This window comes from Hyperolius riggenbachi, chromosome 1 (assembly GCF_040937935.1).
Source record: "Hyperolius riggenbachi isolate aHypRig1 chromosome 1, aHypRig1.pri, whole genome shotgun sequence".
Lineage (NCBI taxonomy): Eukaryota > Metazoa > Chordata > Amphibia > Anura > Hyperoliidae > Hyperolius > Hyperolius riggenbachi.
The window spans coordinates 380,126,220-380,154,170 of NC_090646.1; the positions used below are offsets into that span (position 1 = coordinate 380,126,220).

At 42.9% G+C, this 27,951-nt stretch overlaps 1 protein-coding gene across 3 annotated transcripts; it reads left to right on the plus strand.

The window, feature by feature from the left end:
* LOC137516476 (probable crossover junction endonuclease EME2) lies at positions 1-27,951 on the plus strand. Of its 3 annotated transcripts, none has more exons than XM_068234365.1 (8): positions 1-921; positions 2,607-2,743; positions 8,387-8,479; positions 10,254-10,366; positions 12,202-12,304; positions 21,983-22,098; positions 26,042-26,231; positions 27,688-27,951. In XM_068234365.1, exons 1-8 carry the CDS (start codon positions 321-323, stop codon positions 27,916-27,918), a joined length of 1,584 nt encoding a protein of 527 aa, XP_068090466.1. In that variant the 5' UTR covers positions 1-320; the 3' UTR covers positions 27,919-27,951. The 3 variants fall into 3 exon arrangements, with proteins under 3 accessions (XP_068090466.1, XP_068090467.1, XP_068090468.1); XM_068234367.1 differs by having other exon boundaries at positions 2-423; XM_068234366.1 differs by lacking the exon at positions 8,387-8,479.

A 27,951-nucleotide genomic window follows, 5' to 3' on the forward strand; every position in this document is an offset into this window, starting at 1 on the left:
AGGTTGCTTGCTTTGAAAATTGAATAGTTATGGTAGGTTTGATAAAATAATCTAATAGATCAAAATCTTATTAAAAAAAAAAATAAAAAAAATTGAATTGTGTATGGCCACCTTTAGCATGATACCAATCGATTGTGCCGGTAATATTTGCCAAGCATTTTTTAAGGGTCATTGCTGGGCTTTTTCTCTATGTACACAGCGTATTGTATCCATGCTACGTTTTTTTGTATTTCTTTATATACCTAAATTAGCTTTGCCTGATTTTAGGTAACGGCAACGTGTGTGTGTGATGGACATGTGAGAATTGATCTGGCTTGAATATGGAGTCTTTGCAGGTTGCTGTCTCTAGTTCCCCCAGGAAGCGGGCCAAAACATGGGAGATATCAGATTCAGAGGATGAGGAGCCACTTGGTATTGCAAAAGGTAACCCCACCAACAGAACTGAACAAGTATTGAAATATTTAGAGTTATCAGTATCTGAAGGTGGCCTTTATGGGAACACTGAACCCAAGCAACATTTGAGAGATGACCAACAGAGTATAAATGTGTGCGCAGAAGAACTTTTAGAAAATAGCAGTGTTGATCATGGGTTAAAGGCACATATTTCAGAGGCTGCTGGACATACAGAGGGTGGTGAACATCCCTCTGCTTTGACTATGACAACCTTATCACTACCTCCACCAAAATCCACCACCCCTAGTCCTGTTAAGAAGACACAGAAGAAGAGTCCTGAGCAACTGGAGGCTGAGAGGATGCAAGCTGAGGAGAGGAAGAAACAGAAGGAACTCAAGCATCAGGAGAAAGAGAGGATCAAAGAACTGGAGAAGGAAGAAAAGCAGAAAAGAAGAGAATTTGCACAGGCTTTGAAGCTCATGAGACCTGAGCAATCTGGAAAATACATGATTGTCCAAATGGATGCAGGTAGAAACAAATGGGTCTAATATTTGATATTTTACAGCTTTGCATTTAATAGTGATAGATCAAGAAGTAAAAAAGCTAAGTACAGAGTTTGGTTAATACATCACATGGATAAATCGGTGGCATCTTTCTACCTTTTTTGTGTCCTTTTATCACCACCTTACTCGGTCTTTGTTCCTGTGCTTCTCTCAGCTGGAAATTTGAAGAATATCTACTTGTCACTTGATATTGCAGTGTAAATCCAGCTGAGAGGAGCCCATGTAAACCAAGTGGGTTATACGGTGATGAAAGTAGCGATGCTACTTTGGAGTGTTCTCCCCAGGCTCTTTTAGGCAGGTGCTCCACCCGGCTAGTTTTGGTGAGCACCCGGCTGTCATCGGCTCATCTCCTCCTATTCTGTAAGCACAGTTGCACACAGAAGCACCGGCCCTGCATTCTCTCATCTCGCCCCACCCGGCTATTTTTTCCTGCCACCCGGCTACTATTTCTTGCCACCCGGCTGGAAAAAAATTCTGGGGAGAACACTGCTGTGGATAGACTCAACTGACAACCAGTTGTGAGATGGAGCTTTGATGTAGACCACTAGGACGCCTGTATAGGCAGGAGGACTCACTGATTACAAAGGAAGCCTACAAGTAGACAAGGGGCACCCAGTAAATGTGAAAAAGCCACAATTCTCCTCCAACACTCCAGTGCAGTTTTGTTGTGTAGCCAACTGTCAAGTTGTGCCCTCAATCCCTGGTAAAAGCCATGGTTTTTACCCCAATCTCTTAGCAGTCACAGGTGGTCCTAATATCTGCCAGTGGTTAGTGCTCACTAGAGCAATCGCTTAGCATTTTGTACAGCATTATTGATGCTTGTAGAAGCAATTTCTTTCTTGCGCTTGCAGAGCAATTACAACAATTCCAAAGTGCAGTTAAAAGCGCTGTAGTGGGCCATAGCCCTTAATTGCTACTATATGGAAGAGGACTTATATCACACTGTCCACTGGTAACATTGCAGTTGAGCTTTTAGACTCCTTTGCCCTTATTAATTTCCCCTTCTCCAAGGAGATAATTTTTCATCTTCTCTTTCAATTAACTTTTCAGCATTCGGCGCTCGGCAAAAATACTAAAAAGTAGGTTAAAGTACTGTCAAATTATTCTGAGTATTTTTTTTTTGCTTGGTGGTGTTGGTTTAAATGGCATTTAAAGTGAAGCAGAGATGAAGCACCCTCGTGTATTTTACCATATATATCAGTGGGAACATTTAGAGAAAACACCTAGCCTGCTCTCTGTTTCATTCTTCACTGTTCAGCTTGCTTCTTTTTCAGTCTGGCTTTGCTCAGGAATATTTATAGCTGAGTCATTATAGCAGAGCCAGTAGGGGTCAGGCTTGGGCTTCAAAAGAGAACACAGACTTAGCTATAACGATTCCTGAGCAAAGCCAGACTGAATGCTCAGTTGGCGATTTTATCAGGGCTGCTAACAAGCAGGCTGAGCAGTGAAGAATGAAACCGAGAGCAGGGTAGGCGTTTTCTCTAATGTTCCCAATGATATATATGGTAAAATACATGAGGGTGCTTCGTCTCTGGTTCCCTTTAATAGATAAGGTATAAAAATGTCCCTTAGGAGAAAAAGTGAATTGAATAGAGTCCCCTTTCTCTTATATATCCTCTAACTGTTTGTCTTTGCTGCCTTATTGCCCAGGTCTTCTCCAGGATGCAGGCTCAGATGATGTGCTGGAAGCCTTACACTCAGCTAGGTATAACTACTCCATAGAGCCACAACCTGTGCCGTGCAGTTTTACGTGGAGGAGAGAGATGCCTGCTGATTGGACATGTATAGTGAGTCATGCTTGGGAACCACCAGGATTTGGTTTTCATGTTACAAAGTCAGTTAACCCTTTGCAGACTCACATGCAAATGCTTTACAATACAATACAATACAATACAATAACATTTGTAAAGCGCTTTTCTCCCATAGGACTCAAAGCGCATAGCTGTGTCTCAGATTAATACAGGGTTTCAGGCTGGGTTGTGTTACAGAGGAGATAGTCAGATGTTCATGAATGCCAGACTGAAAAGGTAGGTTTTCAGTTTAGACTTAAATGCTTCCAGGGATGGGGCTGTCCTGATTGGGTGTGGCAGGGAGTTCCAAAGTGTAGGGGCAGCATGACAAAAGGCTCTGTCTCCAAAGGTTTTGAGGTGGACTCTGGGGGTGACCAAGGTGTTACGTCCTTTTGATCTAAGATTGTGGGGGGTGTGATGTAGTTGCAACAAGTCCTTCAGGTATCCAGGGCCCAGATTGTGCAAGGATTTGAATGTCAGTAAGCCAATCTTAAACAGAATTCTCCATTTTATCGGTAGCCAGTGGAGTGAGCTCAGGGTTGGTGTTATGTGGCAATGGCGGGGTTGGCTCGTTAACAGCCTTGCGGCGGTATTCTGTACTAATTGCAGGCGGCGTAAGTCTTTCTTATGCAGGCCTGTGTAGAGGACGTTGCAGTAGTCTAACCTTGATGTGACGAAGGCATGAACTAGGGTTGGAAGATCCTCTGAAGGAATTAGGTGTTTAATCCTTGCAATATTCCTTAGGTGAAAGAAGGAATGTTTTACAACAGCTGAGATTTGATTCCTGAAGCTTAATTTTCCATCAATCAGTACTCCCAGGCTGCGCACACAGTCTGAGTTGTTCAGGTCTGAGCTCCCTATCCTTAGCGGTGTTGGTTGAGACTGGAGCTGCTTTGCTGTTGAGCCCTGGCCCTCGATAACAAGAACCTCAGTTTTGTCAGCATTAAGTTTTAGCCAATTATTATTCATCCACTCCTGAAGCTCAGCTAAGCATGCGTTTATTTGTGGAGTAGGGTCTGTGACATCAGGTTTGAATGACAAATATAGCTGGGTGTCATCAGCATAGCAATGATATGTCAGGCCATGTTTTTGTATGATTTCTCCAAGTGGCAGCATGTATATGGTGAACAGTAAAGGGGATAATATTGCGCCCTGAGGTACACCGTATTTTAGTGGTACAGGGTTGGAGAGGAAGGGCCCTAAGGCTACCCTTTGTGTTCTGCCAGCCAGGAAGGAGTTGAACCACCGGAGAACAATGCCATCTATGCCACAGTACTCTTGTAGCCTGTTGAGTAAGATTTCATGATCGACTGTGTCAAAAGCCGCTGAGAGGTCGAGCAAAATCAGGATGGAACATTGACCCTTGTCTCTTGCAATGAGCAGATCATTGCAAATCTGGGTGAGGGCTGTTTCACAGCTGTGATATTTCCTGAAACCAGATTGAAGAGGGTCAAGGATGTTGTTTCTGGAGAGCCTGGCTTCAAGTTGAAGGTAGACAGCCTTTTCAATAACTTTTCCCAGAAAGGGGAGGTTTGAGACAGGTCTGTAGCTGTTTAGAGCATCTGGGTCTAAGGATGGTTTCTTGAGTAGAGGCCTGACGATTGCTTCTTTCAGAGTAGAGGGAAACCACCCTTGTAAGGAGCCGTTGACTATTTTGTGGAATGCCGGTGTAAATAGTTCAGGGCATTTCAACATGAACTTAGTGGGGCCAGGGTCCAGATCGCAGGTAGTCTGGCGAAGGTTTGAGATGATATCCAAGATGTCTTTTTCAGTGATTACCTTAAAATCAGACCATGGTGGTAGGCTATTTTTGCACCTGTTATATGGCTCTGCATGGGTTTCTGGGGCTGTGAATTGAATGGCAGATCGTATGAAGGAGACTTTGTCTGAGAAGAAGTGGGCAAATTTCTCGCACAGTTCCTGTGAAGGTCTGATGCTGGATTTCCTGCAAGATGGATTGCAGAGACTGTCAACCGTGCGGAAGAGTTGGGCAGGTCTGTTGGCTGCATTTGCAATTTCGTGAGACAGGAATAAGGACTTCTTTTTGTTAATCATCGTTTGATATTTTTCCAGGTGAGCAATTAGGGAAAGTTTGTCATCAGGAGACTGATGTTTGCGCCACCTTCGTTCCAGTCTGCGTCCCTGTTTCTTTAGTTCCTTTATAGAGTTGTCAAACCAGCGAGTGTGATGTAATGGTGCGGAACGTTTAATCTTTAAGGGAGCTATGGCGTCAAAAGCGGCTGAGACATCGTGGTTATATTTAAGGACCATGGATTCAAGGCCTAAGTTGTGATCTGTCAGTCCACCTAGATTGAGGCTGTTCTGAAGGTGTTGGGGTGTCAAACCTTTCAAGGAACGATATTTTATTAGTTCTTTCACTTGGTGTTTTGTAGCCGGTGCTGTAAAGGAGAAGTGGACAGTGTGGTGGTCTGACCAAACTACTGGATCAATTTCCACATTGGATATTAGGAGTTCTGAATGGAAAATGAGGTCCAAAGTGTGTCCTTTTTTGTGGGTAGGGAGGTTGACGGCTTGAGAGAAGCCCAGTTCATTCATGGAGAGAAGTAGCTTAGTTCCAAATTGGGAAGAGTGTGTATCGACCCGTGCGTTAAAGTCTCCAAGAATTATCCACCTAGGGTGTTTCAGTGTTATGCAAGATACAAGTTCTGCTATTTCCTTGAGAAAAGCTGAGCCAGCGTCAGGGGGTCGGTAGACAAGCAGTATGTTTATTTTTTTTTCAGCTGAGAGCTGGGCTGCTAGACATTCAAAAGAGTGGGTGGGGGCTACAGCAAGGGGTTTAATATTCAAACTGGATTTGAAGCACAGAGCTAATCCTCCGCCCTTGCGGTTTTGCCTTTCACAGTGTAAAACTGAGTAATTGTCTGGTACCACAGCTGCGAGAGTGGGTCCTGAGTTCTGATCCAACCATGTCTCTGTAATTAAAGCTAGATCTGAAGCCTCTATTAGATCATGAATAACTGCTGTTTTGTTGTTTATGGACCTGGCATTGCAGAGTACTGCTTTAATGTTGTTTCCCTTAACTTTGAGGTCTGTGTTCCTAGCTCCTGGCTGGGGGTTGTAATCAGGAGTGTGGGAGCTGTCTCTGTTATCTGGGTCCTTTACTGATACAGCTGATTTATAGATATGTGATGATTGCTTTGATTTATGGGTGCCTGCACCTCCTCCCCTCTTCCCCCGCCTTGTTTTCTTGAGAATCCCAAAGGATTTTAGAGGGGTAATCAAAGCAGAATCTATTTGTAAGAGTTTCTTGGGAACAGAGGTTGCAATATAGATAAGCATCTCAGCTGAGTATTTTAATGGTGGCATTTGGACAGCTGATAGACACCCTGCTGAGATCAAAGGGAAGGAGTCTTTTGCAAGCTGTACTTCTCAGAAAAAAAAAAAGGAGATGCTCCAGATTAAAACAAATTAAGACAGTTCCTTGTTTCAATTTAAAAAGTTTGGAATAAATGTAGAAATAGGATAGTCATAACATAGAAAGCTCACAAGGTGTTTTTTGCCATTTCCGTTACTTACAGAAGGATCAGGAGCTGAGGGTTGAAGAAAGTTGAAGAATTTCATCCAAATCCAGCAACCACTGCTATCCCTACAGCTAGAAGCCGAGGTCTTAGTTACAGAAATAATACATTCTCTTGTGTAGGCACATACACTACGTTGAGGTACCCCAGAATTTGTATGTGTGCTAACTCTGACCGTGTAACATGCATAGTGCATCAAACTAATCCCACAAGGGAGCTAACAAAATATATCCACGTGCACCATGCTCACACCACCTCTTTCCCCGGTATGTGACCATTGTCAGCATGCACCCAGCTTAGGCTGCTGTGTGCATGGTGCACATGGATATATTTTGTTCGCTCCTTTTGTTGATAAGTTTGATGCACTGTCACTGAACCACTTCACACCCTAGGGGTTTTTACCCTAATGGACCAGAGCAATTTTCCCCTGTCAGGTCTCCTCCCTTTTATTCACGAATAACTTTTACTACTTGTCACAACAAAATGATCTATACCTTCTTCTTTTTTTCAACACCAATTGGGCTTTAACCACTTAAGCCCGAAGGGTTGTTTATTTTTTGCAACTTTCGCCTCCCATTCATTTTCCAATAACTTTATCACTACTCATCACAATGAATTGGTCTATATCTTGTTTTTTCCGCCACCAATTAAACTTTCTTTGGGTGATACATTTTGCTAAGAATTTATTTTATTCTAAATCCATTTTAACAGGAATATTTAGAAAGAAATGGAAAAAAAATATTTCTCAGTTTTTGGCTATTATAGTTTAAAATTAATACATGCTACCTTAATTAAAACCCATGTATTTTATTTGCACATTTGTCCCACTTATTACACCATTTAAATTATGTCCCTTATGTTTTCAATTTGCGTCCATCACTATTTACAAGCCCATAATTTAAAAAAAATTAATATACTCCTTTGACATGCATATTTAGAAAAGTTCAGACCCTTAGGTAACTATTTATGTATTTTTTTTATTGTAATTTTTTTAAAAAAATAATTTTGTATTAAAATTGTATGTGGGTAATTTTTGGTGTGGGAGGTAAACAGCTAATTATAAATGTAAAAAAAATGTATTTATTAAAAAATGGATGTGTGTGTAGTTTTACTATTTGGCCACAGTGAAAAATTCCTGGAAGCGTGATCGTACGCTTCCAGGAAGAAGAATGAAGGCAGGGAACTTTTTGAAACCCAAAAAAACCGCACCGTCTGATGCTGTCGGCTTTTCTGCGGGGGGGGGGGGGGGGGCATCGATCAATGAAAGGGATCTATAATCCCTTTCATTGATCGCTGGGCTAATGGCTGGCGGCAGGAGCGTGCCCGCTAGCGTGTGCGGCCGGCGGGAGTGCGCGCAGCCCAACTGGACGAGAATGTTCGTCCAGTTGGGCTTAAGTGGTTAAAATAAAACGTGCTACTGTGAATAAAACCCAAGTATTTTATTTGACCATTTTTCCCGGTTATCACAACGTTTAAAGGAATAAGGCGCAGTCATTTTCAGACTTTAAAAGTCTAAAATTCCAGAAGTGAACCAAAGGCGGGGCCGGAGCATCGGTGAGTGGCTGCGCGGGCACAGGATATCTGCGGGGGACCATTAGAAGCCCCAGGTAAGTTCAACTCATTTTCCCCCAGTATTCCTTTAAATTATGTCCCTAGTACAATACAGTATATATTATTGGGAAATATAGGTGTAATTTTTCTGTTATCAAACTGGGTGCTTCGGCATCCTGGTGCTCCTTTAGAACCTCCCAGGGGTGCCTCTGCTTTCATACCCATCCTTTGTGCATTGCCAGCAGGTAATGCAACCACACCTTGATATACAACGAGTGGGTCAGTGAACACTTGGAGGGGGATGCTGCCTAATAGTGGTCAATGACTAATTGAAGGGGGAATGTGGCCTAATAAGCATTACCAGCTACTGAGGGAGGGAGGTGGTGCCCTTATAAAGTTTATAACAGCATTTTGGTAGTTGTTTTTGGCTAGGGGTGCCTTGAAAAAAAAATGTCAAAGCCATCAAGGCTCTTTCACTCTAAAAGTTTGAGAACCACTGCATTAGAACAATCAGTTTGCTTTATGTTAATAGCTTTATGTTTTGTTCCAGGAGGGCTTAGAACTATGTAAAGAGGAAGAGGATCAAATGTTAGTTCTGGTGAAGCCTGAAGATTTTCTGCGGAGCGTTTCTTGTTGCATTAAGGTGAAATACAATTGTGCCTTCCTAAAACAGAAGTTATTTGTAAGAATTTAGTTTAAAATGAGCAAGTTACTCCCCAACACGGCACAAAACGGCGCACCAGGTACCGCCAAAGGCCGTAATAGGAATTGCGGTTATAGCAGTGCTCAGACAGTAATTTGGGCACCATCAAAAGCCGAAGCCCAAATTACTTCAAAAACAGCATAATTTGGCCGCCAGCAATAGCTGGCAGCCAAATTACCGAGTACATGGCGGCCTAGAGGGGGAATAGTAATTAACACCACTGGGACTTTTGCAGGAGCAGGATAAGCAGTTTTTTGGCTTCCCAACACCATTTTTGCATATATGCCTTACTCCCACAATGCATTATTTCAGCGTAGTGAGTGCATACGTAGATCATTCCTTTTTTTTCCCCTCTCAAAATCCAGGCATACATCCAGTACAGCTGTTTTGCAGCACACTTATATTAGCTTATTCATTTTACAGAGCTATATATTTCAACTGGCACACACTAATTTCAGGTGTCTGGCCTTCATCCATGCAAGCCAAAGGTGCTGCATCATGGAGATCCAGAACCTCTAGGATTTTTTTAGAAGGCAAAAAGGTACCATAAACCCTCTACTTAACCTATTTTGGTTCCTGGACGTAGAAACTACGTCCAGGAACCATGCGCGCTACCTCGGCCGATCGCGCGCGTGCACGCGCGCTCCTGGCCCGCGGTTCGTTAGCCAGGCAATCAGTGAATCGGGCTATGGTGCCCGATCACTGATTGCTCTCCCCCGCTGAAAAAGCGACAGCTTCTCTCGGAAGCTGTGCTTTTTCTGGCTGTTCCCTCCCCGATGCGTCACTCTAAGCGTGTGTTACGCTTAGAGTGACGTCATGTAAACTCATGGCTGCCATCTTGTGGCCAAAAAGTAATACTACAACTGAAAGTAAAAAAAAATAAAAATTAACACATTTACATTATAAATCTATTGTTTACCTCCCACCCTCCCAAAACTACCCAAATAAAATGTTTACTATAAAAAACAAAAAACATTACAATAAAAAAAAATGTAAATATTTACCTAAGGGTCTAAACTTTTTAAATATCAATGTAAAGCTGAAATATTTCTATATTTTTTTTATTTTAAACTTGTAAATAGTGATAGATGCAAAATGGAAAAAAATGCACCTTTATTTCCAAATAAAATATTGTCGCCATACATTGTGATAGGGACATAATTTTAATGGTGTAATAACCGGGACATATGGGCAAATACAATACGTGAGTTTTAATTATGGAGGCATGTATTATTTTAAAACTATAATGGCTGAAAACTGAGAAATAATGAATTTTTCCATTTTTTTCTTATTCTTCCTGTTAAAATGCATTTACAGTAAAGTGTCTCTTAGCAAAATGTACCCCCCAAAGAAAGCCTAATTGGTGGTGGAAAAAACAAGATATAGATCAGTTCATTGTGATAAGTAGTGATAAAGTTATAGGCTAATGAATGGGAGGTGAACATTTCTCACGTGAAAACGACGGAACGTGAATGGGTTAAAAAGCTATGATGGCTACATCTATGGTTACTACCCAAAATAGCTGGAGCTTATCTTTAAAGTAACCATACCTTTCTAATGGGTAGTTAATCAAAAACTGTTCAAACAATGCGGCCAGAATATAACTGTCCTAACTTTCTCATGTAAAAGAGATCACTGCAGCAGTACACTGACATGTTTGTGGACATCCAGCCACATGTATAACATAATGTAGCCGGTCTCTTGTTTTTTGAAGGCTACTGAAAACCCCAGTACTAGTGAGATTCCAGGTTCTGCATTTGGGATTGCCAAAATATACCCAGAAAAGAAGATAACACTAACTGTTCTTGGATTACAAGATTATCGCAGGTAAGGACCGACAGTAGTCCTTTAGCTGAATTTGACAAATGCTTTGTTTTTCTTGAGTTTAAAAAAAGTGTAGAAAATCTTTCTCCACCCTTTTTATTTATTTTTTAATTCCTGTTCATAATTTTAGTTTTTGTGGTGTCATCGATTACAGGAGAAATAAATGATATATATTATGCACACACGGATGGCAATAAAAGCCTATTTTAACAGTGGTGCAGTTTAGAGCTCATAAAGGAACTAAAAAGCCCTCTTACTAAAACAGCTATGCTAAATTTGATTTTACTTTCTTTAACCTCTTGAGGACCATGGTGGTAAACCCCCCCCTAGTGACCAGCCTAATTTTACCTTAATTGGCCACTGCAGCTTTAAGGCCAAGCTGCAGGGCCGTATACCTCTGCACACAAGTCATTCCCCCCCCCCCTCCCCCCCTTTTCTCCCCACCAACAGAGCTCTCTGTTGGTGAGGTCTGATCGCCCTCCCCCCCCCCTGTGTTTATTTTATTTTTTTATAAATATTTGTTTTGTTTTTTTGTAATATTTTTTACTATTTTCTTTCTTTTTTTTTTTTTTCCTAAATCCCCTCCCTCCCCCCAGCCGGCCAATCACGGCGATCGGCTGTCATAGGCTTCTGCCTATGAGTGCCAATCGCTCTCTTGTCCCCCAGAGGGACAGCCGTGTCAGACGGCTGTCCCCAGTGCAGCGCTGCTGCTGATCGCAGCGCTGCCCATGTAAATACACGGCGGAGACTGAAGGCGGAGCTCAGCTCCGCCCACCAAGCGGGAGATGCACGCGCAGCGTGCGCGCGATCTCCCGTAAACTGCTGCCCCAGGACTTTCCGCCAATTGGCGTTAGCTGGTCCTGGGGCTGCCGCCGCGGCCACGCCCAGTGACGTGACGCGGGCGGCAAGCGGTTAAATTGATGGTACATTACTTAAAATGATTAGCATTATGTGAGCAAGAAGGAAATAGCATGATGCATCAACCTTAAATATGCAAATTTAGAAGTGATGCTTAATATCCCCAGTATTATCAAATTATAACCCCTCTGCAATTCAGAGCAATACACTATTCACCAGCTATTTGTTGGGCACATAACTACACTTCCCAGGATCCCTGGTGGTGAATGTCATCTATTAGATGGCCACTTTCAGTTTGTAGTTGATGATGATGATGATGATGATGATGATGATGCTAATAGCAAAATAATTCTTGTACTGTGTTGGCCAATAACCTTATGTTGGCAAAAAAAAAACAGTTTTCAAAAAGTAATATATTGTAACTGATAAAGCTTAGTTGTGCAAGCTTTCAAGGAACTAGAGTATTCAGGTGCCTTCTTCAAGCATATTTCAAGATGTTAGCTGAAGTAATTGCATACTGTGTTTTCCTACAGTTAACATCTGGAAATAAGCCTGAAGAAGGGGGCTAGTTCCCTGAAAGCGTGTACACCCCAATTTTATCAGTTAGCCAAAAGTTACTACTTTCACAAAGCTTTTTTTTTTTTTTTTTTTTTTTTACATACGTAGTTGATAATAACCAATTGCTGTTGTCATATCAAAACAAAGTGTCATATTTATTTTTCAAATCATAGTTATTTTTTCTGAAAAATGCTAACAAGTAACATAAAATTTTCATTAACATTTCCACATACTGTGCATGGCTACAACATTTTCCTCCCCACATTTATCTCGGAGCTCCTGTAACATCTTTCAAAACAGGCCAGATCATTTTTTAAATAATACAGTAGTTTTTGTGCCTCTGAGAATAAAAAAACAACATTAAAACAAAAAATTAGGGTAAAATTCTTTTTCCTAACTGCAGATGTAATTTTGTCTGTCAGGTATCAAAGAATGTCACTTAAGATGGAGAGACAGTCTCAGACGCCAAGATACCAATGCAATGAACAGCTGGAAAGTTATGTAACCTGGCAACAGATTGATGAGGTTGGTGGATGATTTCCTTATAAAATACCAGTGTCTTTTTACTTGTTATAGAACGCTGATCAATTTATTTACACTGCAAAGTGCTCACATTATGCAATTGTTTGTTTACTGCATGCTGTAAAGCCCAATCCACACGATACAATTCTTTATATGATTCGATTACGATTCTATTTACGATCCGATTAGATCCGACATGTCCGATCGGGATTCGATTCAATTCGATTTGGCATTGCAAAACAATGTCAAATCGAATTCAATCGAATCCCGATCGGACATGTCGGATTTAATAGGATAGTTTAATAGAATCGTAATGTAATCGTACAAAGAATCGTATCGTGTAGATGGGGCTTTAGTGTCCACCGCGTTGTGTGTTTTCTGGTTGCTTGAGACTCAATGTTAATAGACCTAGCTAATACAATACAATAACCCACTCTATATACATACCATGAACTCTGCATTAAATGTTAACCACTTCCGGATTCTCGGTGCGTATATATACGCCCCTGAATCCTGAAGTTTATTCCATGGAAACGTTCCATGTCAGTTCCCGGAGGGTGTCTCCGTGAACACCCTGCGAGCCGATCGGCGGCTCGCAGGGTAAATGTAAACACACGGGGAAGACCTTCCCCGGTGTTTACATGTATACGGCGCTGCTGCGCAGCAGCGCCGTAGAGGAGATCGGCGATCCCCGGCCTCTGATTGGCCGGGGATCACCGGCATCTGATAGGCTAAAGCCTATCCCATCAGGCGCAGGACGGAAATCCGTCCTGCGCCGCTCACAGGGGGAGGGAGAGGGAGGGAAGGGGAAGGAGGCCAGGAAGCGCTGCGGAGGGGGGCTTTGAAGAGCCCCCCGCAAGCGCAAGCAGCCGGCGGCGATCAGAGCCCCCCAGCAGGACATCCCCCTAGTGGGGAAAAAAGGGGGGGAAAGTCTGATCGGCCTGGCTGCTATCTGATCTGTGCTGTGGGCTGGAGAGCCCACGCAGCACAGATCAGCACAAAATGTCATGGTATAGAAGTGGTTAAAATACAGTAATTGAAAGTATATTAACCTCAAAGTGTACCTGAGATGAAATAAAAGAAAAAAATAATACATGCCTGGTATTGCTCCCGCCTTCCTCCACCTCCTGGATATTCTGTTATTGGTCCCCGGTAACTAAGGTCAGTCAGCACAGACACCGTGCGGCTGCGCACACTCACCCGTCACGTTCTGTGCCTGGGCTTACTAAGGAGGGCTTACTCTTGAAGTTACCGGGACCGATAACAGAAGATACAGGCGGTGGAGGACGGTGGCGAGGGAGCGATCAGGCCGAATAGGGCTGGAGTGAGCCCCAGGTTTGTATGATTTTTTTATTTTTTAAAACATTTTTTTTTTGCAATGGGGTAGTACGATTGCGATTAGGAAAATCGCAACCACAGGGCATGCAGCATTTTGGTCATGTTTGTGTTCAATGAAAAATACTGAAGTTCTGCAAAATCACTTTCCAAACAGATTTTGCAGTGATTTTGAGGCTTAAAGGGACACTTAAGTCAAACAGAAAAAATGAGTTTTACTCACCTGGGGCTTCCAATAGCCCCCTGCAGCTGTCCGGTGCCCTCGCCGCTCCCTCCGATCCTCCTGGCCCCGCCGGCAGCCACTTCCTGTTTCGGTGACAGGAGCTGACAGGCTGGGGATGCGAGTGATTCTTTGCGTTCCTGGCCACAATAGCGCCATCTATGCTATTATAGCATATATCATATACCATATAGCAGCATAGAGGGTGCTAATGTGTCTGGGAACGCGAAGAATCACTCGTGTCCCCAGCCTGTCAGCTCCTGTCACCGAAACAGGAAGTGGCCAGGAGGATCGGAGGGAGACGGCGAGGGTCCCGGAGAGCTGCAGGGGGCTATTGGAAGCCCTAGGTGAGTAAAACTCATTTTTTTTGTTTGACTTAAGTGTCCCTTTAATGTTTTAACAAGGTTAGTTATATTTATAGCGTTTTCCAATGTCTGGCTTCTGCCTGTAGCCCTGCTCCCTAGCAGAAGAGGTCACAGGCGCTTCTCTGGTGCAGAGTTACAGACGGAAGCTGGACATCGGGACACTTGGTGAGTATTTCAAACTTTTACAGGTAAAAATCGCCATTCAGAAGCGATGTACAGTTTACAGTTCAGCACTTCAAAGCTTCGCCAATTGCAAAATTCCTAGGAATTGCTGCACACATCGCTTGTCTGATTTAAAAGTGCTGGAGTGATTACTAGTGGTTCCCTGGCCTTTCATTGTTTAACATAAGTGTAAACCTGAAGTGACCATAAAATGAAAAATTAATTAGCTCTTCATTTTATTTGTGCTCTAATTCTCATTTTGGTGTATTCATTCTGCTGCTTTGTTTAGATACATTTTGTTATGGAGTAATACATATAATGAATAAAAATTCAGTTCAAGTATGTATATATCAAGTAATAATGAACCTCATTTTGATTGATAAGGGGACCCCAGGTGTCTGCCCCTTACTAATTTGGTAAAGGGTGTCATATTTTAGTAGTTTTTATAAAGGTCAGGCAAGGGTTAGCACATGTGGGAGGCATCTTCGGTGTTTTTCCCGGCGTTCACTAGGAATGATCAATGATCTGCAAATACTTCTGAAATTATGCAAATATATGCAGTTTGAAATTGGATCAATCATTTTTAACCCAGGTTTAAACTGATTGGTCCATTTTGAAGCTCCATATATTTGCATATAAATTTACATAAACTCTTAAGTATTTGAATATTATTGATCATCCCTAGGGTCCACTCCATAGTGAAGGTAGGTAGTCTGACTTCTGGCATAAATTATTTTTACTTTGTAGAATTGGCAGACATTCCAAGGTGTTCAGGGTAGCTAATAGTGCTGCTGAGAGCACACACTTTCATCTCATTTGGTAGCCTTTTTGGTGAAGACTTTAAGCACACCTGAAGGGAGGAATGTGGAGGCTGCCATATTTATTTCCTTTAAACCATGCACATTCTGGGAGACCTGCTGATCCTCTACCTCTAAAGCCTGGTACACTTTATCAATTATGATTGGCCAATCGCTAACCAATTTTATCATATCCATGTAGTATAAGGCCCCATACACACATCAGACCATAGTCTTTTGAAAATGAAAGATCACAGACCAATCTTACCACCCTTCATGTAGTATGAGAGCCATACTCTACACAGTCTTTTCTATGGAGCTGAACTCCACATCAGAAAAAAATCTTTGCAAGATGCTGCACACACAGATGCTGTACAGACACAAAAGATCAGTATCTGCAAAAGATCTGTTCCTGCCAAAAATCCATTCCTGCAAATTGCAATGAGTCTATGAGATCTGCAGATCACCATACACACATGATTTAACTGACATTCATCTGCAGATCAGATCCACCAGGATGGATTTTCAGATCTGCAGATGATTGCTTGATCTGCAGATGAATGTCAGTTAAATCATGTGTGTATGATGATCCTCAGATCTCATAGACTATCATTGCAATTTGCAGGAATGGATTTTTGGCAGGAACAGATCTTTTGCAGATACTGATCTTTTGTGTCTGTACAGCATCTGTGTGTGCAGCATCTTGCAAAGATTTTTTTCTGATGTGGAGTTCAGCTCCATAGAAAAGACTGTGTAGAGTATGGCTCTCATACTACATGAAGGGTGGTAAGATTGGTCTGTGATCTTTCATTTTCAAAAGACTATAGTCTGATGTGTGTATGAGCCTTAAGTGTCAACAGATATTGTATACAACATGGATGTGGTAAAATTTGGTCAGTGATTAGCCAATCATAATTGAAAGTGTGTCTCTCTCCTCATTTGTTCAGTCAACCCAGACTTTTTGTGACCATATGTACTTCTGCTCGCCAGATGTCTGTGTCAATCACAGCTTCTTTCAGTTGTTGCATAGGCATGTTCACAGCTTTACATACACGGTCTTCCATCTTAGCGTCTGGTGGCCTCTTTTTCTTTGACCCTAAGTTTCTCCAAGCAGCTAGGATTTCTCTAAAGAATGCAGTCTTCTCATTATATGACCAAAGTATTTGAGTTTTAATAGTAGTATCAGTTCTTCTAGTGAACACTCTGGCCTTACTTATTTAAGTATTGACTGGTTAGATCTTCTAGCAGTCCAGGGAACTCTCCGTAGCTTTCTTCACACTCACAGTTCAAAATCCTCAATTTTTCTATGCATGACCTTATTTATAGTCCAACTTTCACAGCCATGTGTTAGTACTGGAAAGGTCATGGCCCATATGCAATTACAATTTTTAAAGTTTTCTCCTAGGTGATACTTTCAAAACTTGCAAATAAAATACCTTTTAAACAACCAGCAAGCAAGAAAATACTAAAAATTTTAATTTTACATTTTTTTTTTTTACCTTTTTTCCAAAGTGCTGAAAAAATAATAATTTTAAATACAAAATTAAATATTATATTATATAAAAAAAGTTAATTACATATGGGACCATGGCTCTAACTACCCCGAAAATAAGACAGTCTTATAATATTTTTTTGCTCCAAAAAGTGTGCTAGGGCTTATTTTCAGGGGATGTCTTATATGGTACAATGCCGATCAGGCACCGGTCATGTCATGCATGCACAGTTGATAAACCTGCTGTGTGCAAGGATGATTTGACAAGTGCCTGATCGGCACTGCATGATGTGTCCCCATGCTGGCCGCCTCTGCCTGCTGCTTGTTGTACTGTTACAGTGCCGATCAGGCACCTGTCATGTCATCCCTGCACACAGTTGTTTTACCTGCTGTGTGCAAGGATGACATGACAAGTGCCTGATCGGCACTGCACAATGTGTTCCCATGCTGGCCGCCTGTGATTGAAAGCCATGTTGCGTAGAAAAGTTCAAGCTCTGATATTAACCACTTTGTCCTCCTTGACGTAGTTCTACTACTGTCCTCTACGTCAAGGAAGACATGTGCGCTCCCGCGGCCGATCGCGCGCATGCACGCTTGCTCCCAGCCACGGATTCGTTAGCCCAGGAATCAATGAATCTGGCCATGGTGCCCGATCACTGATTCCTCTCCGACAGCGGCTCTCGGAAGCTTCGCTTTTTCTGACTCCTATGTCCCTCTTAAGTGTTAAGCTTAGAGTGACGTTGTGTAAACAAACTCAAGGTTGCCATCTTGTGGCGAAAAAATAAAACTACATCTAAAAGTAAAAAAAAATGAAAATACACATATTTACCCAAATCAAATACTATTTACATCCCAGCCTCCCAAAAATACCCCCATAAAATGTTTAATAATAAAAACCATTACAATAAAAAAAACACAAATGTACCTAAGGGTCTAAACTTTTTAAATATCTATGTAAAGATGAAATATTTCATTATTATTATTATTATTATTATTATTATTATTATTATTATTATTATATATTTTTTTTTTTTTTTTTTTTTGATAAGCTTGTAAATAGTTTATTTCCAAATAAAATATTGTCCCCATACATTGTGATAGGGACATCATTTTAAACGAAATAAATGTGAAATAACCGGGACAAATGGGCAAATACAATACGTGGGTTTTAATTATGGAGGCATGTTTTATATTAAAACTATAATGGCCGAAAACTGAGAAATGAATTTTTTCAGGTTTTTTTTTCTTATTCTTAGTGTTAAAATGCATTTAAAGTAAGGTAGCTCTTAGCAGGGCCGGGCCGAGGCATAGGCTGGAGAGGCTCCAGCCTCAGGGCGCAGTGTAGGAGGGGGCGCAGAATTCATTCAGCTGTCATTCCTGATTGTGTTTGAAGCAGAAAGAAATAAGAAAAGGGGATACATGGCAGTGACTGCAAGCCAGATAACTAGATGTTAAGGTGTTGGGGAGGTTGTGGGCCCTGTGGCGCCTTTTAGTCTAATAGCAATTAGTGTTGATGGCTGGGGTGGCAGGGATGGGGGGTGCACTTTGGTGTCTCAGCCTTGGGTGCTGGAGGACCTTGTCCCGCCTCTGGCTATTAGCAAAATGTACCACCCAAAGAAAGCATAATTGGTGGTGGAAAAAACAAGATATAGATCAGTTCATTGTGATAAGTAGTGATAAAGTTATAGGCTAATGAATGGGAGGTGAACATTGCTTGGATGCATAAAGTGAAAAGGACCGAGGGCTTAAGTGGTTAAAGCATCTACATCTAGTTCCTCAGGCATTCTGTCTACCAGCTCTAATCCTCTAACTCTGTTTTTCACCTCTATTGTAAAGTCATATGGAATATTGTTTTAAGATCATACATTGTTTTTTTTGGAAAATGTGAAAGTGTGTACCAGGCTTTAATACTTTTTAGCCATAGATCCTGAACAAACATGCAGATCAAATGTTCCTAACTGTTCCAAGTCTAATTAAAGAGAACCCGAGGTGTGTTTAAAGGGATACTGTAGGGGGTTGGGGGAAAATGAGTTGAACTTACCTGGGGCCTCTAATGGTCCCCCGCAGGCATCCTGTGCCCACGCAGCCACTCCCCAATGCTCCGGCCCCGCCTCCAGTTCACTTCTGGAATTTCTGACTTTAAAGTCAGAAAACCACTGCGCCTGCACGGCCGTGTCCTCTCTCGTGCTGATGTCACCAGGAGCGCACTGCGCATGCCCAGCATGGTCTATGTCTGCGCAGTACGCTCCTAGTGACATCAGCGGGAGCGAGGACACGGCAACGCAGGCGCAGTGGTTTTCAGACTTTAAAGTCTGAAATTCCAGAAGTGAACCGGAGGCGGGGCCGGAGCATTGGGGAGTGGCTGCGTGGGCACAGGATGTCTGCGGGGGACCATTAGAAGCCCCAGGTAAGTTCAACGCATTTTCCCCCAACCCCCCTACAGTATCCCTTTAACCTCCTGAGCGGTATGGACGAGCTCAGCTCGTCCATCACCGCCGGAGGCTGCCGCTCAGGCCCTGCTGGGCCGATTTTTATCAAATAAAGTGCAGCACACGCAGCCGGCACTTTGCCAGCCGCGTGTGCTGCCTGATCGCCGCCGCTCTGCGGCGATTCGCCGCGAGCAGCGGCGAAAGAGGGCCCCCCTAGCCGCCTGAGCCCTGCGCAGCCGGAACAAAAAGTTCCGGCCAGCGCTAAGGGCTGGATCGGAGGCGGCTGACGTCGATGACGTCACTCCGCTCGTCGCTATGGCGACGATATAAGCAAAACAAGGAAGGCCGCTCATTGCGGCCTTCCTTGTTTATTCTGGGCGCCGGAGGCGATCGGAAGATCGCCTCCGGAGCGCCCTCTAGTGGGCTTTCATGCAGCCAACTTTCAGTTGGCTGCATGAAATAGTTTTTTTTAATTTAAAAAAAACCCTCCCGCAGCCACCCTGGCGATTTAATCAGAACGCCAGGGTGGTTAAAGAATGTGATCTGCATAGTGAGGCTGGATCTGCCTATACAGCCCAGCCTCTGTTGCTATCCCAAACCCCACTAAGGTCCCCCTGCACTCTGCAATCCCTCATAAATCACAGCCGTGCTGTGAGGCTGTGTTTACATCTGTAGTGTCAGTCTCAGCTGCTCCCCCGCCTCCTGCATAGCTTCGGTCCCTGCCTCCGTCCCTTCCCTCCAATCAGCAGGGAGGGAAGGGTTGCAGGCGGGGACTGGATTTCTGCAGGATGCGGGGAGAGCAGCAGACTGACACTATAGAGATAAACACAGCCAGCTCTGACAAGCTGTTTGTCAGCAGCGTGGCTGTGATTTATGAGGGATTGCAGAGTGCAGGGGGACCTTAGTGGGGTTTGGGGTAGCAACAGAGGCTGGGCTGTATAGGCAGATCCAGCCTCTGTATGCAGATAATATTCTTCAAACCCACCTCGGGTTCTCTTTAAAGGGAACCTAAACTGAGGATATGGATTTTTCTTTTAAAATAATACCAGTTGCCTGACTCTCCTGCTCATCCTGTGTGTGTAATACTTTTAGCCACAGCCCCTCAACAAGCATGCAGATCAGATACTCTGACTGAAGTCAGACTGGATTAGCTGCATGCTTGTTTCAGGTGTGTGATTCAGCCAATACTGCAGCCAAGGAGATCAGCAGGACTGCCAGGCAACTGGTATTGATTAAAAGGAAACATCCATATCCCTCTCAGTTAAGGTTCCCTTTAACTGCATCCGTTTCTTCGGTATGTGATTTGGACACTACTGCAGCCAAAGAGATTGTCAGGACTGCCAGGCAACTGTTATTGTTTTAAAGGAAATACATATGGCAGCCTCAATATCCATCTCAATTCAGGTGTACTTCAAGGTTCGGATTAGATCTTTCCATGTGCTGCTGTAGTGTACTCTTTCTCCCCTTCTCATCTTCCAGCTCCAGCATTGTTCTCTATCCTGGCATATTTCGGCAGCTTCGCCGGCACACATTTAAAATCGGCGCCGGTAGACTTGGGAGCAGGATACAGCCTGTATATGGCTGATCCTGCTTCTGCGCAAGTCCGGGCCGTGTTAATTACTATTCCCCCTCCAGGCCGCCATGGATAGTGGGGGAATGATATGATTCGGCTTCCAGCGATTGCTGGAGGCCAAATTATTGTGTTTTTTCAAGCAACTTCGGCTCCGTCTTCTGACGGTGCCGACGTTACTCACTGAGCGCTGTGGGATGCGATTCCTGTAAGAAACTGTTTCTTTCGGCAACGCACCTTTATTCCGCCAAGAGCTGCAAACACGACTCTCATCATAGCAAAACAGCATAGGAGCTTCTTTAGGAGGCTTCCAAATTCCGAAGTGTTTATTCAGTTAACAGATATACAGATACAGTTCGTTACATCTTAGCAAAGCAGATTCTTCTGTAGTAAGTCAGTTGCGTTACAGCTTCTTGATTACCTTCCTAATGAATGGTAATCAGGTTATCTTCTTTCTATACTAAGTTACATCTCAACTAAGTATATACAGATACAGATAGAGCGTACAAGATGTCAAAACATAACTAAAGATTATTATAGCCAGCAGGGACAGGAAGCAGAAAAGTGCCTCTCCGGACGCCGGCGGTGGGTTTTATACGGACCAGAAAAGCGTTAACTGGAACATCTAAGCCCCCCCCCACCTACAATTTGGCTCAGACCCCTTATGGTGTCATGATACACAACTACTTGATTAATATTCTATGAGCCTTTTGTCCTAGTTGCAAAAAATTCTATATTGATTAAACATGGCTGTGTTTACTGTTCTTGTGGTTTCTATGTTGAAAGTCAGCGAGACCTGTGGCCTTGTCCATAGAACAGCTTCTTGGTATGTCCTAGTTCTGCTGACAGTCAGAACTGTAGATTTTCTCTCTAAGAGAAAATCTTTTTAAAGGGCAAGTCTGCACCCCAAGCCTTTTTGACTAACTCAGTCCAATTCACTGAGGCCTACATAATACTTAACTTCTAACAATTCCTATTATAGCCTATGGTGGCGCCGGCTGCGCCCAAATCTCGCAGCGCTGAAAAGCACTGCTCCGGCTTCCCCGATGCCTCTTATGTTCCATAATTACGCCTAGAATAGGGAGCCCAGTATGAGACACAGATTTCCTGGATTCACGTGAGTTGAACCAGGATCTTTTAAGTTTGTTTATTTTTTTTTTATTTTTTGTGTTGTGATGTGTAGCCTTACTTTGTGCGCTCCACGTGTGCAAGTTTTGTGCTTTGCAGCGTGAACCAACATTTTTTTTTTTGTCGTTTTGACTGGTATATGCTGTGACATCTAATTCATATTGTCCTCTTCTGGAATGCCAGGCCCTAGTCTTTCTACAGCTGTACCACGAGACACAGGTGGTATTCTTGGATACATGGAAGGAACTGGGACAGCACGTATGTCATGTGACCAAGAGTGTAGCTCAGCGGCCATTCCGGTGAGTTGACCACTTTATTTCCAGATAATGTTTCACTTTTAATCATCCATCAGTTGAATAACTGACTTGTACTATTCTCTATGATATCCTTTCGAGTTTGAGACTTGGATGTATACAGTACTTTCATTAATTCTCAAAACAACGCAAACTTTGGTAGGAAGGTCATCAGCAAGGTTTTCTCCCACATAAAGTATGGCTAGCATACTTTTAATTGACTGTAATCTTCATTCACTGTATGCATTGCATCACGTGCCTAACGCGCAATGTGACCTTTCCCTTCCATAGCCACCCTGTTTCTAAAACGCAATGCCCCAGTGTGAAACTACAACAATATTTTTTTTTTTTATATATATATTCAGTTAATGCTGACTTATTTGGCTTTGATATATAATTATAACTTTAAAAGAGAAACCTATCTTTTTTTTTTTTTTTTTTTATTTCTAATAGCCAAAATTTTCTGATTGTTAGTGTTTTTCATAATGTATTGCTGTTACTCTCGGTTACTACCCTTTTGCTGACCTTGGAGTTGCAAATCTTTACTGATCTATATAGAGCTTTTCTGATCACCAGTGCTTTTTAGGGCTTTTTCACACCAAGAGTGCTTTTCAGCAATTTTGAAAAGCACTTGGATAATGTATTCCTATGGGTTATTTCACACTTAATTAAAAAAAAAAAATCAGAAAAGCACACGATGTATCGTTTTCAAAGCAATTTTGATTCTGTAGAAAGTATAGGAAGGCAAAAGCGCAGTAAAAAAAAATCACTCAGAACTTCCTTGTTAAAATTCTCTCCAAAATCACTAATCGCTATCACTTTTTTTTGTGTGATAACAGTTCTCATTAATTCCTTCCTAGGAAGCCTAATATGTCACCTGCTAATCAGGGCGAGCCTTAGGTTTCACTGCACCCTGAGCGAAACCGGATTTTCGTGCCCCCCCCCATTCTCTCTGCACGCACACCCCCACACCCATATATAGCTCTGGTGCGTCCCTCCCCCAAAAATGCCCTCAGTATAGGTAGGTAGCCAGGTATAGGTGCCCTCAGTATAGGATCTCATGTGTAGTTGCCCTCAGTGTAGGTAGCCAAGCATAGGTAGTATAGTTGCCACAGTAAAGGTAGCTAGTATAGTAGCCCTCAGTATAGGTAGTATAGTTGCCCCAGTATAGGTAGCTAGTATAGTTGCCCCCAGTGTAAGTAGCCTAGCTGTCCCCATATAGGTAGCATAGTTGCCCCCAGTGTAGGTAGTATAGTTGCCCCATATAGGTAGCATAGCTGCCCCCAGTGTAGGTAGCATAGCTGCCCCCAGTGTAGGTAGCATAGCTGCCCCCAGTGTAGGTAGCATAGCTGCCCCCAGTGTAGGTGGTATGCCCCCAGTGTAGGTGGTATGCCCCCAGTCAGTCCCCCCCCCCCTTCTGCGGCAACGGGCCAGGCAGAGACTGACTCACCTGACTTCCATGCTCCAGCGCCGACGTCACTCTTCTCTCCCCGCCTCCGCTCCATCTGTAGTTAGAGCAGGGCTACAAGAAAATGGCCACAGTTTGTCCGCATTTGTGGACATCGGCGACCATGTTCTTGTAGTCCTGCTCTAATTACAGACAGGGAGGACGAAGGGAGAGACAGCGGGGCGGGAAGGGGTGACAGGGCGCATGCGCCCTTGAGAGCTGGCGTCCTGAGCGACCGCTCCGGTCGCTCATATCAAAGGCCGGCCCTGCTGCTAATCACTTCTTGCAGTTGTACTCTACTCAAACAGTGGAACAATCCATTCTCCTTTCCCTGCATCATACAGTCCTCCCATCCATTCCAATCTCCCCCTTTTGAGAAATGTGACACTGATCACATGGTCCATCTACAGATAATCTGGTGATGGCTCTTTTTCATATCTGTTACACTAGTAAACATTCTTGATAGATTATATATTACTAGTAGTTTTGGTATGTGATAGAAGAGGAAGGTTCTTATGTGTGTGTGTGTGTGTGTGTGTGTGTGTGTGTGTGTGTGTGTGTGTGTGTGTGTGTGTGTGTGTGTGTGTGTGTGTGTGTGTGTGTGTGTGTGTGTGTGTGTGTGTGTGTGTGTGTGTGTGTGTGTGTGTGTGTGTGTGGAAATTTTGAGCTCAGATTTTCATCTCCTATTCACTTGCATAGTTGGAATATGATATGGAATTGCTAGTGGTGGTTTGGGCACCTGCGCTTGCAGTTAAAGATTAGTCCATATTACATGTCAGAGTTGCCGGTTTCTTCAGCAAATTTGGCAGTTATCCCCTTGACCTTTACCTTCTTGTTGTCCCTCTTGATACCAGCCTTAACGGTCCACCTTCCTAATGGTAACCCTTTCTTGAAACATAATGGGCTCAATCGGCCAACGTCCTTTCTACTTATGCACCAAAACTAAAGCTGGTGGATTAGCTGAGCACCAGAGGCCACACAGATGGCTTGCACACCACCTGTTTTGCATGAATTCATGTCTGACTGAAAACAGAACTGTCAAAATCTTCTGCAACCTTGCCCTTAGTGAAAGGAGAATTTTAAGATCAGGGCTGGGCGTACAGTAGAGGAAAGGTAACGGTAACCAATGCAGTGCAGAAGATGTGGCAAATATGAAAATCTGTGCTCACCTAGGAAGAGGAAGTTGAGGCTATAACCTTTAAAGGATACCCGAACTGAAATGTGACATAATGAGATAGACACGTGTATGTACAGTGCCTAGCACACAAATAACTATGCGGTGTTCCTTTTTTTTCTTTCTCTGTCTGAAAGAGTTAAATATCAGGTATGTAAGTGGCTGACTCAGTCCTGTCTCAGATAGGAAGTGACTACAGTGTGACCCTCACTGATAAGAAATTCCTCTTTTTATCTCTTTCTTGCTCTCAGAAGCCATTTTCTGCTAGGAAAGTGTTTTATAGGTGGAATTTCTTATCAGGGAGAGTCACACTGTAGTCACTTCCTGTCAGAGTTAAATATCAGGTATGTAAGTGGCTGACTCAGTCCTGACTCATTCAGGCACAGAAAGGAAAAAAAGGAACACAGCATAGTTATTAGTGTGCTAGGCACTGTACATACACATGTCTATCTCATCATGTCACATGTCAGTTGAGGTATCCTTTAAGGCTGCTTTCACAGTGGGACGTTACAGGCGCACATTAGAGCAGCCTGTAACGCAGCCCAACGCACAGTAATGAAAAATCAATGGGCTGTTCACAGTGCCACTGCCCACGTTGTGTTACATTGTAACGCTACACGTTGATTGAAAGTACTGCATGCAGTACGTTATACACGGCTAAGCTGCGTTAGACTGTTTGCACATGCCCAGTAATGTTGGAGGAGGAGGGGAGAGAGTCCGCTATGGCTAAATAATATTCACTGCACTGTGTGACGTGCAGTGTTTACTTCCTGGAGCGGCCGCTTTGTGCAGCGATTGGCTGGCGGAACCACGTGGTTTGCATGCGTCAAAACGTACGCCTCACGGATGCATCAAGAGCCGCATAACGCCGCTCAATATGAGGTCCAACTTCAACACCACCATGCGTTGCGTTAGGGGCACGTTATGCGACCATAACGTCGCATCTAACGCAACGTCTTAGTGGGAAAGAGGCCATAATCACCAAGTCACTCGTTATTTGCCACAGCTTCTATCTAGCTAATTGTGGCTAGGGCATTTGATTTGCTAAGTGCTGCTTCCTCCTTCTAAGGGGAAATTCTTTAACACATGCAGTTATGTATGCAACAGGATAAGGAAGGTTTTAGGATAGTGTTTCAAATAAACCTTATTCTAGTGCCTAAACAGCGCTGCTTCTAAAAAAAATGTATTGCCCTCAAATCAATGTACTGAACATATGGAGATGATATCTAGTGGCTTGGATGTAAGTTGCTTATATTTACGTAAAAATATTATATGGGTGACATATAACCCAAGAAGGGTTTCTAACAGAAGTTCTTCTGTGTTTGTAGGCTGCTTTGTGAGGATCAGAGCTACTCGTTTTGCACCACAGCAGGCACCTGGCGAGGGTGGGGGCCCCGAGGCTCACTTGTAGGTTTACCTTTGGCCTGGAGGAGGCAGATTCAGCAGTTCAACAGGGTCAGTCCGTCAATGGCTGCAGCCATAACAGAGGCTTATCCATCTCCACAGCTCCTCATGCAGGTCAGTGTTAAAAGATCCACTAGAAACTACTTCTTCCTTATGTTATAATACCCCCAATACTTAAAGGGAACCTAAACTGAGAAGACCATGTATTTTCCCTTTTAAAATAATACCAGTTGCCTGACTCTCCTGCTGATCTTGTGTCTCTAAGGGCCTATTTCCACTATCACGAATTCGCATGCGTTTTTCGCATAGCAATACAAGTGAATGGGACGGTTTCCACTTGTCAGGATTCCTTTGTGTTTTTCTGTGCAGAAAAAATTTGCATGGCAGAGCCATCAGAATTTGCATACTGCTATGCAAATCGAATACAATGTATTTAATAGGAAATTCGCATGCGGTTTGGGTATGCAAATTTTCATGCGAATTCGCATAAAAACAATGGAAAATCACACCAGCACTGCCATAGTTAAATTCGCATACATTGTCATCCATATGAAAATTCGCATAGACCCGCATGCGAAATTTGCATCCGCATGCAAATTTTTCCAGCGACTATTCCCACCGCACAAGTGGAAATGCAGCCTAATACTTTCAGCCACAGCCCCTGAACAAGCATGCAGATCAGGTGCTCTGACTGAAGTCAGACTGCATTAGCTGCATGCTTGTTTCAGGTGTGTGATTCAGCCACTGTTGCAGCAAAGAGATTAGATAGACTACCAGGCAACTGGTGGTGTTTAAAAGGAAACATTCATATCTTTCTCAGTTTAGGTTCCCTTTAACACAGTGGGGGCATTAGTTATGCTTATATTTTACAGACTGTGATAAAAATGTGAAGGCTTTTCTGTATTTTATAATCTGTGATATTGATTAACCAAATTACTCTTGAAACAAATTCTTGTTTGTCCCGATTCCTGGTGTATTGAATATTTGTGCTCGCTGCATATGAGATTCTCTGCTATTGTAGCATGTTACTCATTTTCTGAGCAGATGGAATAAATGCAAACACTATTTTGTCACATGACTGCCGATCGATCAAGGTCTTCCAAGAGCAGCTCTATCTGGATCTTGTAGTCCTTTCATAAACTGGGGCTTCTGGGTAAAACCTAGTCCCAGGAATGAGAAGGCACACAAGGGTGCAGCACTAATTCCATAAAATGCTTGAAGGAAACTAGAAGTTAGAAGATTGTGGAATCTTCCATCAATGAAAAATTGGTATTTAGATGACATTTTTGCCAGGTGTGTTGACTCCACTGGCAGCATACATGACAGCCATTTTTTTTACTTTGTAAGCACCTCCCATGTGACTTTGTTAGGTTTCTGTCTCTGATGTTAACATGTCATGTGAGAATGTGGGCACTAGAAATTGTAAAGGCAAAAACTATTATTTAATATACTGTAAGTAGCAGCTTGATTTTTGCTATTTTATCAGTTGCAGACTTGCTTGGTAAATGTCACCACTGTTTTGTATAAAAGGCTGAGATTTAATATTTAAAAGTTTCTTGTTTCTTTGCAGGCATATGAATGTTGTACTACTGATAAGGAGAGACTATCTCTCCTCAGCAATCTCACAGTAACAAGTAATGCAGGTGCCACAGAAGATGTAGATGACCCAGACGGGAATGTCCCATGTCTTGATGGACAAGACCAGACGAGAGAGCGGCGCATTGGTCCTGATCTGTCACGGCGCATCTGGCTGTTCATGTCATCAAACAATCCAGAGTTAGCTTTAGACTTGAGCTCCTAGTGTTTCTTTACTAAAATATATACTAGTGCTACA

Coding starts and splice junctions, on each gene's coding strand:
- LOC137516476 (XM_068234365.1), top strand. CDS start 321: ATGGAGTCTTTGCAGGTTGCTGTCTCTAGTTCCCCCAGGAAGCGGGCC. Junction 8,480..10,253: donor GCGTTTCTTGTTGCATTAAG/GTGAAATACAAT, acceptor TGTTTTTTGAAG/GCTACTGAAAACCCCAGTAC. Junction 26,232..27,687: donor CTCCACAGCTCCTCATGCAG/GTCAGTGTTAAA, acceptor GTTTCTTTGCAG/GCATATGAATGTTGTACTAC.